The 20,793-nt window shown below is 33.8% G+C and overlaps 2 protein-coding genes across 3 annotated transcripts; both read left to right on the top strand.

Annotated features, from left to right (window-relative positions):
• Positions 1–2,543: 2,543 nt before the first annotated feature.
• LOC124848637 (enhancer of mRNA-decapping protein 4-like) lies at positions 2,544–14,469 on the top strand. 2 transcript variants are annotated; one of them, XM_047326362.2, is made up of 13 exons: positions 2,544–2,792; positions 2,893–3,935; positions 4,726–4,775; positions 5,064–5,220; positions 5,317–5,535; positions 5,747–5,875; positions 6,633–8,204; positions 9,025–9,384; positions 10,123–10,242; positions 11,904–12,074; positions 12,823–12,969; positions 13,056–13,172; positions 13,985–14,469. In XM_047326362.2, exons 2-13 carry the CDS (start codon positions 3,039–3,041, stop codon positions 14,291–14,293), a joined length of 4,248 nt encoding a protein of 1,415 aa, XP_047182318.2. In that variant the 5' UTR covers positions 2,544–2,792; positions 2,893–3,038; the 3' UTR covers positions 14,294–14,469. The 2 variants fall into 2 exon arrangements, with proteins under 2 accessions (XP_047182318.2, XP_087971605.1); XM_088115479.1 differs by having other exon boundaries at positions 2,872–3,935.
• A 2,072-nt stretch (positions 14,470–16,541) lies between these two features.
• Positions 16,542–17,868, top strand: LOC124848618 (uncharacterized). Its single transcript, XM_047326341.2, has 2 exons — positions 16,542–16,738; positions 17,008–17,868. Exon 2 carries the CDS (start codon positions 17,019–17,021, stop codon positions 17,490–17,492), a length of 474 nt encoding a protein of 157 aa, XP_047182297.1. The 5' UTR covers positions 16,542–16,738; positions 17,008–17,018; the 3' UTR covers positions 17,493–17,868.
• Positions 17,869–20,793: the final 2,925 nt, after the last annotated feature.

The following is a 20,793-nucleotide window of genomic DNA, read 5'->3' as shown; positions in this document are numbered from 1 at the left end:
AAAATGGGTTGTCACGACAGCAAGGAGAATAAATCAAAGGCAGAATTCAGCGTTGCTTATGGATCAGGCACTCGCAGTGACAGTGGTAGTCAAAACACTGTTCAATCACCACCTACCACCACTGTTGCTCAGGTTCAAACATCGTTGGTGGCCAGGTACTGAACACTTTCTTCGTTCAAACTACAATGCTTTCTAACTCTTTATTTCTTTCTGTTTTTCAAATTTGTTTTCTGGCGTATCAGAGTTCGGGAAAATCGTCGGTGCTTGAAAGCGTGGTCGGAAGAGATTTTCTGCCTCGTGGATCTGGTGATTCTTACTCTCTTTCTTGCCATCTTCTGCTCTCGTTCGCTACTTTACGAGATCTCTCTAGCAATGTTGTTCATAAAGCAGTTCTACTACTATATATTTATATATATTACAAGAAATGGTGCATTGCGGAGTACTGGTTACTAACTGTGAAATCAAAAACAATTGTGCAGATTATTTATAAAGCCAGAGAAAGCAGAAAATGAGAGAATTGCAGAGAAAGAAGTAACTCGCCAACTGCAAACCACCACTCCTCCGTCGTCTTCCCGCGATCACTGCCTCTGTTCTTTTCCACACACGAACATGCCCTAATTTAGAACAAATTACCCCCAAATCATTTTATCCCCAATTTCTAAGAAAATCCAATTTCAAAATCAGGTACCCTAGCACCAGTAAGCACGCACGCACACATTGCGTCTTGACACCTCACCAATGACTACTGCCACATCATCAGCCCACTAACTCCGTTTCCTTCTATTTAAGGGAAGGGACTCATTAGACTCACATAACTATAAGTAAGGATCCATTACACTTACATTTCTAAAAAGGGACTAACTTGAGATTTCCGAATCAAAGTGGGGACAAAATTGGGTATTAAACCTTAATATTATATGCATATTGATTTAGGTTCATATTAATCTAAATAAATTTAAGCAAATACATTTATCTAATCCAATCCCTTAAAATATAACTATATATGTTAGATTGAGTGGGTAGAATCAGTTATCAATTACAGTCTACACACATGTAATCAATGACTGACAATAAAAAAACAACTAAGAAATTAATATTTAATTTTAAAAGTTCAGTTCCCTTCAAATTGATCACCAAAGCTAAATGGTCAAAAGAAAAAAAAAGACTTATTAATTCAATAACACTTTAAATTTGACAGAAATGATACACTGAGATTATCCATTTGATTCAAATTATTAGTCAACTGCTTTTAAACGGTGGAAATTATTATATCAAGATATAATCTATTTCCTTAAAATTGATGACTAGTTAATTATAGAAAGAACACAATTCAAAACCTTAAAAAATATAATATAAATTCCAATAATAAACAATATTTTGGGAGTCCAAATTTGAATCGATCCTATCTATATTCTGTATCTGGTTGAAGCACTGATGCTTGATAAGAAAAAGTATATTTAGAATTATTTTATATATATATGAAATAATTAGATAAACACGAAATTAATAATGCAATGATATCTTTAAAAGGATAATGATACTTTGACAATATTTTTTTTTATAATATTTTAACATCATCTATGTATTATTCTGTGATTGGTCCAAAATTACTTTAGAATCAATAATAATAATTATAAACACTAACATGGACCAATCATAAGATGACACGTAGATGATATTAAAATATTGTAAAAAAATGTTATCAAAGTATCGTTATCTTTGTAAAAATAGAGAAAGAATGAAAGGTTGAATAATTAGTTGGTTTTGGTTTTCTTTTTTTCAGCGAAAGAAATGATACGTGAGGAAAGACAACCTATGATAATGCCACAAGCCCAAGGGACTTCTCAAACTGCCGTCTCAATGTTTTAATCCATTAGCTTCTTCTAATGTTTTTCAATTTTCTCTGCAAAATTTAGTATCAATAGGAGTTCTACACACTTAAAATTAAGGCAGAAAACAAGTCATAATTTTTCTATTTAGTCTTTTGTCTTTTAGGACATGGAGTTTCCTAAAAGTTAAGGTACACTATTTAATTAATATGGTTGAAACTGTAATATAATGTATGATAATGAGACTCTTAATCACCAACTTATTAAATTAATATGTATCCCTTAACACCAAATGATATATCCAAAATTAGGTAAAAAATAACTGTACAATATATATATATATATATATATATATATATATAATTTCTTAGAACATTACTGAAAAATAAATAAAATCTGTAATTGGACATCAACGTAAAAAAATTGTTTACACCATTAATTTTTTACTACCAAATCTCAAAGCTACATTAAAAAAAAGTGTCATTATTTGAAAAATTATTGAAATGACGGGTTGAGGTAATTTGTAACTCTAAATTTGAAGAACCTACAGAGATGGTAAAAATAAGTATATGTATAATTTAGTGTAAGCTGGACATAAAATAAAAAAATCAATAATGATAAACTGCATTTATTTTTATTGATTTCATGCGCAATAAACAATTCATATACTAAATTCTAGATAGAAAAAAGAAATTATTAGATTTTGGTTCCTCATCACCATTTTTATCTTTGTAGTGCTGTGATGCTTGCCATTGCCATTGTTCTCAAATCCCCTTCCTTTGGCTGCTATTTTTTAAACTGGACGATGCAAAAACGCAAATTGTTGATTAAACCTTCTTCTCTTCACACCAATTTCCTCTAGCACTCGTCCAATTCTGGTCACACCAGAGAAGAGGAGACCAAGACAAGAAGAACACAAGAAAACCAGAAAAGAAAGAAAAACATAGCAAAACATAGAAACTGGTATGTGTTGAAAACCACCATTTTCTTTTTCTCTCTCCTTTTTTTTTTTAAATTTATTTATTTTTCTGGGAATACTAAGCTGGTACGAGGAAACACACAGAACAAAGTCCGAAGTAGCAGTGTGAGGAAGAAAGAGGAGGCAGATAAATCAATCTCAGATCTCACAATCAGCTCCTCCCAGATCCCATCTGATTGTTTGTACATTCAAAAGTTTGGGATTTTTTCCTTGATTTTTGGTCAAAGTTTATGGCTTCATCTGGGAATCTAAATCAACAGCAGCAGCAGCAACCTCAACAACAACCACAGACAGCCCATTTTGATTTCAATAAGCTTTTCAAGACTCCACCACCAGCAGCATCAGCAGCATCACCCTCTATCCCTAATCCTTCAAATTTGAACTCTTCTCCATCATTCCCTTCTCCTTCTCCTTCCACACCCCCTCCTTCTTCCTACCCTACCCCCTCTTCCTCCTATCCCCCGCCGACTGGCACATACCCTTATCATCACCCTCACTTTCTCCCCTATCCAGCCCTTCACCACCAACAACAACACCAAGAGCACCCTCTCATCCTTCACCACCTCCCTCAAATGCACGCCCCTCAAAGACCTACTATTTTCCCACCCCCTTCCTCTTCTCCCTCCTCACCACACCTTCCTTCATCCCCCAATCCCACCACCGGTGCTCGCCTCATGGCCTTGCTGGGCACCCAAAACCCTCCCTCCAATCAGGAACCTTCGGTTGTGTACTCATCTCCTTCTGGCACATCTTCATCACCCATGGTTTCTGATTTTTCAGTGCCACCAAACCCTTCAGGGTTGCCATCCACACAGCTCTCGGGCTCTCCTGTGAATCTGGCTAGTCCTCAGTCCACTCCTACCAGGATGCTCAGCAGCAAGCTGCCCAAGGGGCGCCACTTGATTGGAGAGCATGCTGTGTATGACATTGATGTTAGGATTCCTGGGGAGGTGCAGCCTCAGCTTGAAGTCACTCCAATCACCAAGTATGCTTCCGATCCCGGTCTTGTGCTTGGACGCCAAATCGCTGTGAATAAGTCTTACATATGCTATGGACTCAAACTTGGGGCCATCCGGGTGCTTAATATCAATACTGCATTGAGATATTTGCTTCGAGGTCATACTCAGGTGAGTTGTGTTGCGGTTGTTTTGGCCTGACTGCGAATGCGATGTTAATTTTTGTGCTTCTTTAATGATTAATATGTAGTACTTCTGGTGTTTGTTTATTCAAATGTGGCTTCTTGGTGCGAGGAGTTGATGGATTGGCTCTGGGATTCGGTTGCTTGGCCTTTTCCTGTTTGACATTGACACTGATTAAGCTTGATGTGTGTTAGTGCTTTCAGTTGGGTGATATAAACTTAGGTTTTATATGACGAAGTTATATTCTTTTTGCACTGAGCAGTGATTGCGAATAAACTGCCTTTGTTGTCTGTTGCCGCATGAAAATAAATGAACAAGATTATGTTTTTACCTCAAATTTGTTAGGACTGTGTACCTAAGAAATGCGAAGGACTGTACATAATGCCAAGTTTAAATAGCGGGTTGTGAGAATGGCGATATATTTCTTGAAAACAGGACACGTGAGCTTTCATGATGTCTGAGAAAGATTGCTTTGGACTTTTGTTTTTGACTCTGTTTACTTTTAATTGGCTTGGATTATATACTTATTGATATAGAACCATATACGCAACCTACAAATCCTGTTCTTCAGCCACCGTTATGATGTGCATACTCTTTGTAACTGTTCGATTGGGTTGATAATGCTCTTATACTTGCAACTTTCTACATGCGAGGCATGCACTAACTCTTAAAACTTATAGTGAGTTCACTGTTGTTACATGCATTTTAGATGTTTTCTCTTTTATCAAATTTCAATCTGTACCCGTCTCCAGTTTATGCATATCTCCTTTTTATGTAGAGAGTGACAGACATGGCATTCTTCGCTGAGGATCTTCACCTGTTGGCCAGGTAATTTATGTTTCTTGTGTTATCGTTGAGATTTGATTTACTTACCTGGTTTCTTCCATTATCGTACCATGTTTTAGTTTTTATTGGGTTAGTATTTGATTTATCTCTCATCCTTCAATTGATGAATCTTGTAATTGATATTTTTTATTACTGCATGATCATAAAAAAAGCTGCTGAGGGTTCTTTCTCTTCAAGCATTTCTGAATATTGAAGTCTGATTTTCTAGTTTCATTATTTCAGTTTGAAGTTTATTGATTATTTTACCCTTGAATATACTTCTGTTCACAGTGCTAGCACTGATGGGAGAATATTTGTATGGAAAATCAATGAGGGCCCTGATGAGGACGACAAGCCTCAAATTACTGGAAAAGTTATCCTAGCACTTCAAATATTAGGAGAGAGTGAGTCTGTTCATCCAAGAGTATGCTGGCATCCCCACAAACAAGTAACAGCAACTTTAATTTGGTCTTTAAGTTTATTATCTTCCAGTTGGTGTTAACTCCTTTAAAAGTTATCTTATCATTTGGAATTTTTCATACAGGAGATATTAATGGTTGCTATTGGAAACCGTATCCTCAAAATCGATAGTATGAAAGCTGGAAGGGGTGAAACTTTTTCTGCAGAGGAGCCTCTCAAATGTTCCATTGATAAGTTGATTGATGGGGTGCATCTTGTTGGTAAGCATGATGGCAATGTGACTGAGTTGTCAATGTGCCAATGGATGAAGAGTCGATTAGCTTCAGCTTCAGCTGATGGCACGGTCTGCATTTGTCTCTATCTGTCTCTCTCCTTGCCTTGTTTTGTTGCTTTGTTTAGTTTTTCATCCCATTTTAGAGTTGTTTTATCAGTGAAAAGGTTGGAGTCCCAAATGAACAGTTGTCATTATTCTACGTCTTGAAGTTTGGAATATGAATGAATGTTACAATCATTCTTCTATTTTGAAATTCTAAATAACTTGTTTTTGTCAACAGGTGAAGATATGGGAAGAACGTAAGGCAACACCACTTGCTGTTTTAAGACCACACGACGGTAAACCTGTAAATTCTGTGACATTCTTGACTGCTCCTCATCGTCCTGAGCACATTGTTCTTATCACAGCGGTATGTTCTTCTAGTCTTAACCTTGATTAGAAATAGATCTCGTACTTTGCAAAAATCCTTTGTAATTGAATTTAAATTAAACTTTTTTGAACAAGAATAAGTAGTATAACAAATGTTATTTTGATACATCAATAACTGTGTTAGGAAAAAAGAAATATTTATTGGTATCTCTTGTCAAGCATTATATATTAATGTTCATAATAAGTTTGCCCTGTAACTAAAAGTTAATAAATAACTTTTAATTGTCTAATCGATTGTAACTGAGTGAGTATGAATAGAAAACGAATAAAGTTATCTGATAGCAAATGCAATCATTTATAGTCTTTAAAATAACAATAATGAACTATATAAGTAATCACTCTTAAAATGATGTTCAAATAGTTTGTCTAGAAAAACAGAATAATGCAATGCTCTCTGTGCTAAAGACTTCAAAAAATATTTATTTAATTGGATCCTTACCTGATCAGCTTTGTCTTTTGTTTTGGGAAACAGATTCAGTGACTTTTTCCAGAGAAGAGTCATGTAACTTTAGTTAACTTTGTTCAATTTTTAATTTGTTTATTTTATTTTTTTTTTGAAAACTGAAGTTGACCATTCAACACATGAAAATTAACTAAAGTTATGTGACTTTTCCCAAAAAAAAGTCATTGAATCTGTCCCTCTTGTAGTGGCATTAGTTTCCCCTCACATCTTTCAAAACTAATTTCCTTTGTGTGTGTGTGTGTATAAATATATATATTTTTTCCCTTTTCCACAGGGGCCACTAAATCAGGAAGTGAAGATATGGGTCTCTGATAATGAGGAAGGCTGGCTATTGCCTAGTGATTCTGAGTCATGGCATTGTATTCAGACTTTGGACATAAGAAGTTCGTCTGAATCCAACCCCGAGGGTGCATTCTTTATTCAAGTTGTAGCATTGCCCCGTGCTGGTTTATTTCTGCTTGCAAATGCCAAGAAAAATACAATATATGCTGTGCACATAGAGTATGGATCCAATCCAACTGCTACCCGCATGGATTACATTGCTGAGTTCACAGTCACAATGCCTATATTAAGTCTTACAGGAACCAGTGATAATTTACCAGATGGAGAGCATATTGTGCAGATATATTGTGTCCAAACACAAGCTATTCAACAGTATGGACTCAATTTGTCACAATGTTTGCCTCCACCCTTGGACAATGTTGAACTTGAGAAAACAGAATCCAATTTATCACGTTCTTTTGATGCTATTGATGGATCGACTAATCTGGAAACTGGAAATATGCCACAAGTTCATTCTAGCAGTTCTGAAAGTGCTCCTGTTGCGAGCCTGGTTGTAAATTTGCCTTCATCAGATATTTCAGTTTTACCACCTGAAGCTTCTATATCTTCTATATCAGAAGCAGAGACCAAGGCTAATGATGTACCTTCTCGTAATGGTTTTGAACATATTCAAAGTGCTCCACCTCCACTTCCTCAGAGTCCAAGATTGTCCCACAAGTTATCTGGTTTGAAAAATTCATCAAATAGTTTAGAGACTAGTTCTACAGCTGCTGACCATAGCAGTGACCAGACAAATCTTGATTCTTCATCTGAACGGAGAATGGAGTCTGAAAAAGATATGGCAGATGTGCCTGCATCAGGTGACAATTTAAGAAAGGATGATAAAGTTGTTTCAAATGATGTTTCTGTGGTTTCTAATACCCAAGCAACATATAAACACCCAACCCATTTGGTAACTCCATCTGAGATATTCTCTAAAACTGCTTTATCTTCTGAGAATTCCCATACTTCTCAAGGTATGAATGTTCAAGATGTGGTTGCCCGTAGTGATACAGAAAACATTGAAGTAGATGTTAAAGTTATAGGGGAGATGGGTTCTAATCAAGAAAGTACTGAGAGTGAAAGAGACAGAGACTCTCACACCAATGTTACTGAGAAGAAAGAGAAGTTATTTTATTCTCAGGCCTCTGATCTAGGCATTCAGATGGCTAGAGAGACTTATTATGACATTGAGGCAGCTCATCAAGCTGATAACATTAAGACCATTGATGCACCTGGTCAAAGTTGTAACTCTGTTGAGGAAGAAGTTCAAGACACAAGTAAGGATGTACCTACAAACATCAGTGAATCAGAAACCATGACTACTACTGTGCAATCACCTACACCTTCTGTGAAAGGTAAAAGACAAAAAGGGAAAACTTCACATTTGTCTGGTGCATCTTCTGCATCTCCCAGTCCTTTTAATTCAGCAGATTCATCAAACGATCAAGGTGGAAATTCTGGAGGATCATCTATAGAAGCTGCCTTACCACAGTTATCTGCTATGCAGGAGATGATGGGCCAGGTCATTAATTTGCATTTGAACCATGTTTTTATTTTACTGGCTACTTAACATGTTGCAATTTTTCCCTATACTTGTATATTTATATTACATATTATTTTTACAGTGTTATGAGTAGCGTGATATGGATTCAGTATGCTGCATATAGAGCACTCATAATTGTTTTCTAGATTAATAGTTTGTTCTATCTTTGCTAGACTATACGACTAGAGATAAGGTTAATTTAGAGTAAATAAGTGGGTGCAAATCTCACCTTACAAACTGATTTTGTGAGGTTGAGTTAGACTTAAAGTTCACTTCTTAACAATTTTCATCATGATCAAATTTGGGATTCTGTCGAACTTTGTGGAAGTGTCTATATGCATTAGTTTAGATACAATATGAAACATCTTTTTTGGGGATAAAGGCAATGTGTGGCATGTGAAGTTCTAGAATGGATTAGTGGAATATACATGTCCTGTAGTGAAGCCCAATCGGTTGTGTCATTTTCCTCACATGTATCTTGCTTGGCTTTTTCCATTCGAGTTATTCTGAAAGATTGATCAGCAATACAAGCACTGTATTCTCCACTGTTTTATGATTTCATGATATGATACAATCGTAGCATAAAGTTGTTTCTATTTTTGGACTGCTAGTTCTTGTACCGATACCACTCCCCTTTGCATCAATCCAAAATAACATTTATAGGAACTATTTCATTCCTAGTAAAGGATCTTTTTATGTCTTTAATATGGTTTTGCTTCTCATATATTCCTGTCACTCAATGAGCTATTCTTAGGATTTTTTCAGTTTCTTAATCTCCTTCATTTCATATATTTTACAGTTGTTAAGCATGCATAAAGAAATGCAAAAGCAGATGAATGCAATGGTTTCTGTTCCAGTCACTAAGGAAGGCAAAAGATTAGAAGGATCCTTGGGTCGAAACATGGAGAAAGTTGTCAAGGCTCACACTGATGCTTTGTGGGCTCGATTACAGGAAGAAAATGCAAAGCAAGAGAAGCTAGAGCGAGATCGGACACAGCAAATAACAAATTTGATCTCCAATTATGTAAACAAAGATATGTCATCTATATTGGAGAAAATCATTAAGAAGGAAATATCTTCAATTGGAACAACCATTACTCGTTCATTAAGTCAAGTTATAGAGAAAACAATATCTTCAGCTATTACAGAATCATTCCAGGTTTGTATATGTTGTAACTTCACATTGGACTATAAATATGGCTAAAGTAGAACTAGAGTCTTGGACAATTCTCACCTCATGAGTTAGCTTTTGAGATTGAACTAGGCCCAACCCGAATTCAAGATAGTATTAAAGCTTATCGTAGATATCATATTGGTCCACCTTCAACTGTCCAAAAATTCACTTGACACTGCAGCTTTCCAAGTGCAATACACAGTAAATCTATCTGGCCCCATGGATTGTCTAGTGCAATCTTGGCCATACAACTTTACTAGTGCCATATGAAAAAAACAATGCAATCCTACAATCTCCTATCCTAGAAGTCCAATCCTTGACACATGAGGTGTCTTTTGAGATACACATTAACCATAGATATGCCAAAGGTAGAGCTTATAAAGACATGGTTTATTTATCCTCACCTCATGATCTACCTTTTGGATTTGAGTTAGACCTAACCCAAATTCAAGTTAATCAATTTCAACATTTGAAAGTGCCACTGCTCAAATAGTAAATATATTTGTGCCTATGTTAGCTTAGTTTTTTTCTTGTCAATTTACAACTTTTCAGACAGTACTTTGCAAGTTGGATGCCATGTCATATGGTGAACTGAAATGTTTTCAGAAATCTGTGTGCCAATTTTAGTTCTTCAGTTGTTATTCCCAAATCAATTTTTTATCTGCTAAAATGCTCATTTTTGCTTGAGTATGTTTGACCAAGGTTGTGCCATGAATTCTGCAGAAGGGGGTGGGAGACAAGGCATTGAATCAACTAGAAAAATCAGTTGGTTCAAAACTTGAAGCTACCGTGGCTAGGCAGATACAGACACAATTTCAAACCTCTGGCAAGCAAGCTCTTCAGGTAAGCAGCTTGAGGTCAACAACAAAAATATCTATTAAAGCTTTTTTTACATGATTTATTTTTATTGTGACGAGTGTGAACTTCTGTCTGCCTGTGGTTCCTGTGTTTTATCATTGCTGTATATTTCATAAGTTTCCAAGCACTCTGGGAACCCACCCTTAAAAACTAGCTGTTAAGGGGGAAGAGTCACTCTCACTTAAGTACTCCACAGAGCATCCCATGTTACTTGATTTAGGACTTAGGTACCCATAATACCTAAGTCCCTATCATGCACTATCGTTGAGTGCTGCCTTCTTGGTAGCTTTCACTCTAACACTTTGCTCAATGGCATTTCACTCAACATTTTAATTAGAATCTCCACAAGTGAGAGTTTTCCTTGGGTAGTCATTTTTGAGACACATATAACCAACTGTAATGCTAATTGATAAATCACTTTTGGGGAACCCATCCTTAGAAGCAAGTTGTTAAAAAGAGAAAACTAAATGCTTAAATACTCCACCGGGCTTCCCACATCACTCGATGTGTGCTAGACAACCCATAACATCCAAGTCCCTATCCTTGGTTGTTGGAAATTGTGTATATTCTTAGAATTGATGTCTAGGATAGTGGAATAGAAATAATGTCTTAGATAGCGTAATGAAATTTAACTCCTGTGAATACTAATAGGCCCAATCTATGAGTCTGAAGATTCTGTAGGTAAAATTGGACTCAAATAAATCCTTATCGAACTTTCTAACCATTGCAGAATCAGTTCCATCTTTCACCTTTTTAACTGCTTCAGAAGCTTCCTGTTATTTTTAGTAAATATTCTAGCGTGGCAAATGTATAGTTTCTCCTTTGATGTGCTTTTCGTCTTCTCAAATCCTTTTCTATCAATTTCTAGAAACAAATTCATATACAATCCCCTCAATAAGCTTTCCATGAAGAGATGGTAAGACTAAATGGGGTGGTTCTTCAATTTCTGACTGTTCTCAAGGGCACTACATGTCCTTAGCTTTCTCTTGAATCTCTTTGCATCCATCTCGATGTCACAACAGTACAATAGTTATATCAGCCAGGGCAACAACACATACATTTTTTGCATTTCTGAAATGCATTTTCATCATGGGCACTGTGAATGGTGTAGAACCACTTGTCGGGGCTTGCTAAAACAGCCATTAGAGCATGCATTACTGCTACATCGGGTGCCGACAGAACTAACCAACAACCTAGTTCCATCACACTTGATGTAGTTGTAATGGAGACCTCACAATTGGATCAACAGCTTCATACCCCCTAATGGAAGTGAAATTTGGAAATGAAGTGAGGTGGCTGTGGCTGTTACCGTAAATGATGTGCACTGTTCCTTCAAACCACTTGCAATTTATGGGTTCTAGAATTCTATATTTTGCTATAGGTTTCGTTTTGCTAGCTTTTTAGATTGCTGGATCCTTTATTGGGTTATCCTAGATTTATTATATTATTGTTTCTAGGCTATATCCAATCATTCTTCTACACAATTTAATTATTTGAAACCCATTTCTCATTGCCTGCACTTTTTAATACTTTGGTCACAGTACAATTCAAATTTTTTTTTCATATTTTGGGTTTATTTTTAGATTGCTTTCAAAACAGTGTGGGTTTGGTTAATCATTTCTTATGGTTTTGTTTGTAATTTGTAGGAGGGACTTAAGACTAGTTTGGAAGCTTCAGTCGTTCCGGCATTTGAGATGTCTTGCAAGGCTATGTTTGAGCAAATTGATGTTGCTTTTCAAAATGGACTTGTGAAGCACACAGCTGCTATTCAACAGCAGTTTGATTCTACTTATTCTCCTCTAGCCATGACGTTGAGGGTATGTGTAGGATGGTTATCTTGAAAACAGCTATGATGAATTTTACCTTCAATGGGTTTTTCCTCCTATATACATTTTTCCCTTTCTTTACTTGGGATTCTATTTTTTATCTCCATTTGCAAAGATATTGTTACACCTTTGTTTTAAGCTGTGTGGCACTAGTCAAATGCAATTTAATTAGTTTTTATGATATATGGTTGAATAGTCTGTTTGTTCTTTTGAGAAGTGTGCAACACATTTCTATTTGCTAAATTCTTTCTAGGAGTAATCTGAACAAATTCTGATTATTTTTTGGAACTGTGTTTTAATTTTCTCAGTTGTTATTATAAGGAAAATATCCAGTTACTTTTTATGTCAGTGTAAGAATTGTTTTAACTTAGTTTAATAGGTTAGCTTATGCATTGTATTACCTATCTGACCTATGTGTAGGCTGATCGTTAATTTTTTGTATATATCTTTGATACAAGGGTTCCTATAAATGAATGAATTAGCTAAGAGATGAAATAATCTCTCTTGAGCACTTTTTTCATTTTTCTCTCTCAAGTTAGATATACATGTCCACAAGATGTTTGAATCTTGTCTTATTATTGGAAATGAGAAGCTAATTAATTATGAACCAAGATTCTGTCGTGCAGTGGGCGATCTTCACTACCTTGTAACATATATTAGTGGCCTTTCTTCTCTCTCTGCCTTAAACGTCTGGTTTGTCATGTTTGAATACTCAATGTGTAGTGTTATGATTACACAGGATACAATTAGTTCAGCATCATCAATCACCCAAACTTTGAGTGGACAATTGGCTGATGGCCAACGTAAACTGTTAGAAATTGCAGCTAACTCCAAAGTAACAGTGGATCCCTTTGTAGCACAAACTAACAATGGCATGCATGAGATGGTATGTTGGTTCGTCATTCCCTTTACTTTCTATTTTGATGAGTGTTCTTTCTATTTAATACTTTGAGATGACTTGCACTTTGACAGACTGAGGATCCTACCAAAGAACTATCAAGGTTGATAAGTGAGAGAAAATTTGAGGAAGCATTTACAGGAGCCCTTCATAGAAGTGACGTTTCATTAGTTTCTTGGTTATGTTCTCAGGTATGATGGACATATCTTTCTTCTGTTGACTTGAGTTGCTACTCAGAATTACTTTTTGTTGGAAATGGTGCTTAGAAACTAATCAAAACGAAACAAAGTGAAAGGGGAGCTTTTTCCTCTTCCTTTTCCCTAAATTCAAGGAAATGACAATTTGCTTCTGTATATTTCAATAAAATATTAAGTGATTATGAGGAAATATTGTTAACCTGTAGACAATTTTGAGTTTTTCCTGAGGTAAAAAAGATTTTAAATTTTTATGGGGTCACTACTAAAGTAAATAAAAACAATTTTAAATGTGAAATAGATTCCCAGTTCCTATAATAATTTGGGTCCAACTTTCTCTCTAACTTAAGAGAGGATGAGCCTTGCCATGATGGAAAGATTGCTGCCTTGTGACCTGAAACTCATGGGTTCAAATCTTGAAAATAGCTTCTCACTTGAGGGGGAAATGTTCTAAATGTCTACTTTTCCCACCCAGCATTAGTTGGGAACCTCAAGCATTGGACCACCCCATTTTTTATGTCTAATTGCATGTTTGGTTTGACATCGATCTTTTTATAGAAGGCGTCACTCTAGAAACTATGTTTGAATAATTTCAATTTTTCACATTCTGAAAGCACCAAACGAAACACACACTAAGTTCAGAGTGAACTCACATCTCATAAACTCATTCCAATCGCTCCAAATATACCAAAACAAAATCAAATCACACCTCTGCATATCATTACTGGTAAACACCTTTTTTATAGTTTGCATGATTAAAGTCCACTACAATGTATCTAATGAACAATTTTGTACCTTTTCCTATCCAGGTTGATTTATCTGGCATTTTGGCAATGGTGCCCTTGCCATTAAGCCAAGGAGTACTTCTGTCTCTTCTACAGCAGTTGTCCTGTGACATCAGTACAGACACACCCCGAAAATTGGCATGGATGACAGATGTGGCAGCTGCTATAAACCCGGCAGATCCAAGGATTGCAGCACATGTGCGGCGAATATTAGATCAAGTGTCCCACACACTTGGCCATCATCGGAATTTACCTACCACCTCCCCTTCTGAAGCGAGCACAATCCGCCTTCTCATGCATGTCATAAACTCGGTGTTGTTGAGCTGTAAATGATATTGTTGTATTTTATTATATGTGCAGAAATGTTAAGTATCAACTTTGGTTTGTAATTGTATAGATATTTAGATAGCTTGGAGGGGATGAAATGAACTACTGTACTTAGAGTTTTGGTACAATTGATTTGTGTGACATAGTTTCACATTTTTGTATGCTTATTATTTTACATTTTACCTTCGCCCCTTCAGTTGTCTTTATCATTTTTGGAGACATTATATCCTTCCCCATGATGGACAAGGAAAATTTTGACGGTAGAGGCTTCAGAGCATGCCTAGGTTTGCAAGGATATTTTGATCTGGGTTCATTCAGGTGACCATTTTCAAAAGACAAGTTGGTATAGTGCTTTTAGAGAACCGCAAGTGTAGACAAGAATTTTTTAGTCAAAACGAGTATTTTTGGTCATTTAGAACAGCACTTTATTGAGTAATGTAGTGTTCTGTATTGGATATTTCTTTCTCCATCCCCATGATTTCATCTTGCACCTCCATCGGTATGTAAAAAATAGAAATGCCCTTGCTTTCTCTCATCTCCTTCTATGTTTTGCCATAATTAATCCTTTTATGTTTGATCATCCTTCTAGTTGTGTCTTCCTTTAGTCTTACATTTTTTACCTCTCATGCTTTTTCTACCTAAAAGAAGTTAACATATCATAGTGATTTAAGTTCTTTTGGTCCTTTTGGTTTTCAGCAATAATTTGTGGATTGTGGGATTTGAAAGTGACTCCAGGATTTAACAATCCAGATTTTTTTTCTTTATAACAAAAAATGTCTTTGTATAATTTATTAGACATCTTAGATTATATAATCTGAATTTTTTTTTATAAAATTTTTTTTTTCATTCAAAACATTATTTATGAATTATGCAATCCAGAAATAAAAAGTACCAATCGGAAGAAAGGGGAGAGGGGGTACCCTGGTGAAGGAGGAAGAAGATGGAAAAAGAAGATAAAGATAAATGAGGCATTTCACAATTTTATAGAGGTGAAGAAGTTGCCATTAGGCCAAGATTATAGAACTTTCGGATTATATAACTTTTAGGGCTGTTTTGGACTAAGCTTGTAATTTCATAATCAAATTAGACCAAAAAGATTTGTATTTGATTCAGCTTCTAAGTTTTAGTTAACTTACTTTATCCAGAACTAGCTACAGAGTGTAAATTTGCTTACCTTGCTAGTGCTAGCTACAGAGTGTCCCATTGTATTTGGCATAGTGGCACACAGAAGTTGAATCAAATCTTTTTTCCATTCAAAGCAAAGCAGGTCATTAGATTTTTGACGCATTTTAAGCCATTTTTAGCTCTTCACCACCAATTCAACTATAATGTTATAACGTTATAATGTTAACGTATCTCATCTAATGATTTTACCCAGTGAGGCTTAAAATCTACGACAGATTCTAGGCATACGACAAAACCACAGAAATCACAAGACAACCTGCCATAAAGTAAACTACATACTGCAAACAACTGAAGCTCATTGGTGCTGAAATACCAATTTCCAGTGTCTGCTTTTTGGTTGTTTCTTTTTCTCTTTTATACACATCACGGGGAGACCAAATTATCAGTGAAATAAGAAGTTTGACCCTATATGAAATGTAAGTAATGTATTTTTTTTATATCTTATTAAAAAAGGGGTAATTAAATTAACTTTTAACTTAAGTTTTGAATTAAAAATTGATTTTTACAGTAAACCCATAATCATTAAATTTTTTAAGATGTTATTTAAACTGAAATGTGTAGTAAACAATTTAATTCGTAAAAAAAAAATTTATTATTAGGGTAAAAAAAATTATATCTATTTATTTTTAAAGATTGAAAATTAAAATGTATTGAAAGCTTCAATTTTTCATCTGAATTTTTACATAGTTTATTATATATGATAAGATTACTTAACTTTTTGTAATAATCATTTAATACTTGACATGTTGTTTAACTAATTTGTCGTGTGCAATTAAAATGAGAACAAAAACTGATGTAGGGTGAAAGGATGCATCCAATCTTTTGCCATGCTTGAAATGACCACAAAAAAAGAACATGAAAAGATGTAGTTGTTAGGTTTGGAAGTTGAAACATATTACCACCACCCATGTTTAGTTGAGAAATAAGAAAGCTACTAAGATGCACAATTTTTGTATTGCTTTGATGGACTCTGTGATCTTTCCTTTTCCAAAATTAGGAACGCTAAATGAGGAACCATCTCGTATCTCACATGACATTGTTGGTGTCCTAGATAGGACCGCAACAGAAGGGTGAAGCAGATGCACATGCACGTGTGCATGTGTGTGATTAATATTACGGTATTCTATTCCATGAGTTAGAAGATATATACAGTTTTACTTTTATCTCTCTATAGTATTATTACCTTACCATCTTCCAAATTCAAACATGGATGCACGTGCCTAAAATCCCTACATTTTCCTTGTCCTCAACCTTCCAACCACTCAGGTACTCAACTACGTACAGATCATGCTTAGGATTATGATCTTTTCTTTAATCATCTGTGTACATGAAAAATGGTTTTTTTTGTTTCTGTTTACAGCAACATTTTCTTTAACACATGTTTTTCTTTGTTTATTACAATCTCGATCTTAGTAGTACAACCTTTGGATGTGTGTTTTATACGTTTTTTGTGTTTGATTATTGAGAATGTGTCAAAGGGGTATTGGATTTATAGTAGTTGATAATGATTTTTGGTGAATCTCTCTCTTCTGCAGAAAATATATAAATGGAATGGGAGAAGAATAAGAGAGCACGAGAAGATGATGGAATCGAGATTGAATCTTCTTCTGAAAGTAATATCAGTGCAAAGAAGAGAAATGCATATGGAATAAGCTTGGCGAAGGAGAAGAAGAAGGAAATGGAAGAGGAAGATTATTTGGAGGCATGGGATTCACACTTGGCAATGGGAGTGTTTGATTTTCCTTGGCTGAAAGATGGTGTCATATCAAAATCAGATCAATGCTTGGATTTTGAAGACAATTTCTCATCATCTCTAGAACACCAAGACACTCTATTCAAACAGAATGTTGATTTCTCTGCAGAATGTGGCTTGTGTATAACTCCAGAGGTACCAATGGTTCATACTGAAGACGCTGAATTGGTAGAGGATTTGTGGCAACCATTTGAGAGTAATGGGTTGGAGTTAGAAGCAGAAGATGGAGATTCTATCTGGAACTCTCTTCTCAATAGGCCTCTTTGACAGAATTTGGATTCTTTGTATCCATAATTCAAGAAGTTCTTGGGATTGGTGCTCAAGATTTTGGAATAAGAAATGCAGTAGATGTATATATTGGATGAGTTCTATTCATGGCAGACATGTTCAAACTCACACTTTGATGATCTGAAAAATGTCAGCAAACACCAAAGGTAGAGAGAAATTGGCAACCAGCATTGGATATTATTCCTTCATGTTTATGGTTTTCAGTTACAATCATGGATTTCTGAACTTAGGGTTTAGTGTCTATTCATCAATTCTAGTTCCTGACCAATTTTTGTTACACTTTTTTCTTTGATTGTCCAAATAAAATTACCTAGACTTGTATTTTGGTCAATTATAAAATGCTTTATTACACGGACTTGTGTTTATTCAACAATGATCAGTATGCAGATTCATTCACTGTATATTCTGTGCAGGAGATGTATCGTATACCTTATAGAATATTAAAATTTAAACCTAGAATCTTATGGTGATGTCTGCAATGCAGGACCAGATAATACTGTCCAAATTAAGCATGGGAGAGAAAAAAAAACTTCAAATTCAGTTTAGACAAAAGGGAATTTAGTGAATATGATATTGATTACAGAGTTAATTTGTAGTTTTGAGGAGTTACTGTATTGAAATGTGTGCAATGTTTGACTGTTCTAGGGTTCAAAGGTTGTCTAACTTTTTTTGGAATCATCAAAAGCAATATTTACCTCCCTTGGCTTTTGATTGCATAGAAGTGTGTGCTATCATGGGATTTTTCATCCATTCTTATTTCCAAAGCATCTGAACCATTAGATGAAGATCCGACTCTCACATTTTATAAGTATAAAAGTTTATTCAGAAAAGCATCTTAAAACAAAAATAAATACCAAGACAAAATTAATCCAGTGCTTTTTTTAGTTGTGTATTTCAAATTAACCAATTTATAATATATAACTGGTACAAATTTCACCTTTCAAATCAGCAGAATTAAATTAGAGTTTACTTTTTAACATAAGTGTTAAGTTAGAGTATATCTTAATTATATTTATATAAATAAATTTTTTCACTTACTATCAAACCAGACTTAAAAATTAAATAGAGATAATTATTTTTCTCTTTTAGACTTAAAAATTTAATAGATATAATTATTTTTCCCTTTTATATGTGTAGTGATGGACATAAGCCATCATATGTTACCTTCAAAATGATTGAGTGGGGCTTGCTGTAGATCTGACTTAATTCCATTTTCATCCTTCTCAGTGGAACCATTAATTGCTTAGAAATTTTAAAAATGGAAATCATGAATGTGTGGATAGAGATGCATTTTTATATAAATAATTAAAAAATGTAAAATATAAATAACATTTAATAGTATAATTTTTGATTGAAGATAGAGATATGAAAAGTGTTGCATCGGTTATGATAAAGAAATAGCACTATGGTTTGATAGCATGATTCTTTATGTTTGTTGAAAGGTAAAGATGTGACTTGAAGAGTAAGTTTTGTATATAATAATGTAACATTTTCTCGGACAAATCTCAAATGGCAACAAAAGAAAAGTTGAATTTTGAATGTGAAAAAAATAATGAGTTACTTGTGGCTACTGCCATGTTAGTAAGGACAATGAATATGCCTAAATTGAAGTTGTTGAAAGATAACCAAAATAAATATAGAAAAAGGAGAATAGTTGTTGAAACATAAAGAAAAAGAACAAAAAATTATTATATTAAATTCTTTTTACATTTGAAAGATTCTAATCGCTTCTTTTCCTATTCTTGGACTAAAAATGCATCGCAAATTCAAAACTCAAAATGATGAGGAAAACATAATTGAAAATGTTTAGTACTTTTGCTTTGGTGGATGGTTGCAATCTTTTATTGTGCCGACACCTAAGGTTTCCATTATTACCTCCCAAAATGTAAAGCAATAATTTCTGATTTTCATATTTTTACAATAATAAAAATATTCTTACAATAATGTTGGAAATCCTGCAATAATTCGAGATGGATTAATTAAATAGAAACAAAGTTAGTTTTGTAAAAATAAGTTGAATTTAAAATGAATAAATAATCCATATTTTACCGTTATAGTGTTACTAAAGTATTTCAATTGTAGAATATATTTAGTAAGTTATACCTGATTTTATTGTATTTATATTTCTATTTTTAAAGTAGAATATAATCTCTCAAGCAATTTAGATAGATTTTCAAATGTATTAATATTTTACTACTATCTATTCAACATGATATCTTTTTAAAATATATAAATTTAATAGCATATTAATAAACTTTAAACCTTTTTAAGATCTAAGTGTTTGTTCATTCTCCTTTAAACAGTGTGATAGGATTATATTCTCATGTTTTTCCGAAATGATTTATTTGTAAACATTAATAAATTGATAAACGTATTTATTTGTAAACATATTTTTATAGGTAAGTTTGATCATTATTAAAAAAATTACCGTTAAGTTCATTTAATCAAGTTCAATTTGCAAGTGAACTTTCTAAAATGTCGAGCCTAATCATTCAATTAATGACTGACAAATTATCATACAATACAATTTCAATTAAACAAATGCAGTAAATTTTATTATTTTATAGACGAAGTTATATTATTATTATTTTATTTCTATAAGCTAATTAATGAAAAATGTTCATATTTTGAAGATAAGATTGTGTAAGAAGGTTTAAATAAAATAATATATTTTTATTGTTCCAAAATAAATATTTGTACAATTATATGTGAGATAATTGACTCAAATGGAATTGTAATGGTTAATTTGATTTAGATTATTGAAACTTACAAATGAAACTGAATCAATACCAATGAATAAAAATGAATTGGTTTAATTTTTTTTATGGATTCAAACTAAACTGTTATTGAGACTTTTATGTATAGCCTTTTTTGTTAATTAAAAAACAACAAAATAATCCAAAAAGAAAACAGACAAAGTGGCTGTAATTAAAAAAATATTTTCAGCCAATATTTAACAATGTTTTAAAAATAATAATTAATCACATATTGTGTGAGATTTACAAATTACCCTGAAAAGAATATAAATAAATATTCTTCATGCAACTGCTACTATTACAAGAAAAAATACTCTTTGTATGTTTTTGTAATAGTATTGAACGGAAGTATTTGCCAATTTCATTAAAAAAATATATTTTTTAACTAATTTTTTCTAATTACAAAATTTTAATATTTTTAATAAAACTTCAAAAATCCACTTAAAGTTGGTAGAAAAAAAATTGCATATAAGATAATAGAAAAACTTATTACAACCCACTTTTGTATAATTTTTTGAATAGGA

This window comes from Vigna umbellata, chromosome 5 (assembly GCF_029865625.1).
Source record: "Vigna umbellata cultivar VRB3 chromosome 5, Vumbellata_1.0, whole genome shotgun sequence".
NCBI lineage: Eukaryota > Viridiplantae > Streptophyta > Magnoliopsida > Fabales > Fabaceae > Vigna > Vigna umbellata.
The sequence above is the reverse complement of the archived record's forward strand: the minus strand, read 5'-3'. Positions and strand labels throughout refer to the sequence as shown.

Bases quoted from the DNA above. Each gene is read 5' to 3' on its own strand.
- LOC124848637 (XM_047326362.2), top strand. From the start codon at position 3,039: ATGGCTTCATCTGGGAATCTAAATCAACAGCAGCAGCAGCAACCTCAA. The intron at 5,536-5,746 runs GTCTGCATTTGT...TTTTGTCAACAG, and splicing joins CAGCTTCAGCTGATGGCACG to GTGAAGATATGGGAAGAACG. The intron at 9,385-10,122 runs GTTTGTATATGT...TGAATTCTGCAG, and splicing joins CTATTACAGAATCATTCCAG to AAGGGGGTGGGAGACAAGGC.
- LOC124848618 (XM_047326341.2), top strand. From the start codon at position 17,019: ATGGAATGGGAGAAGAATAAGAGAGCACGAGAAGATGATGGAATCGAG.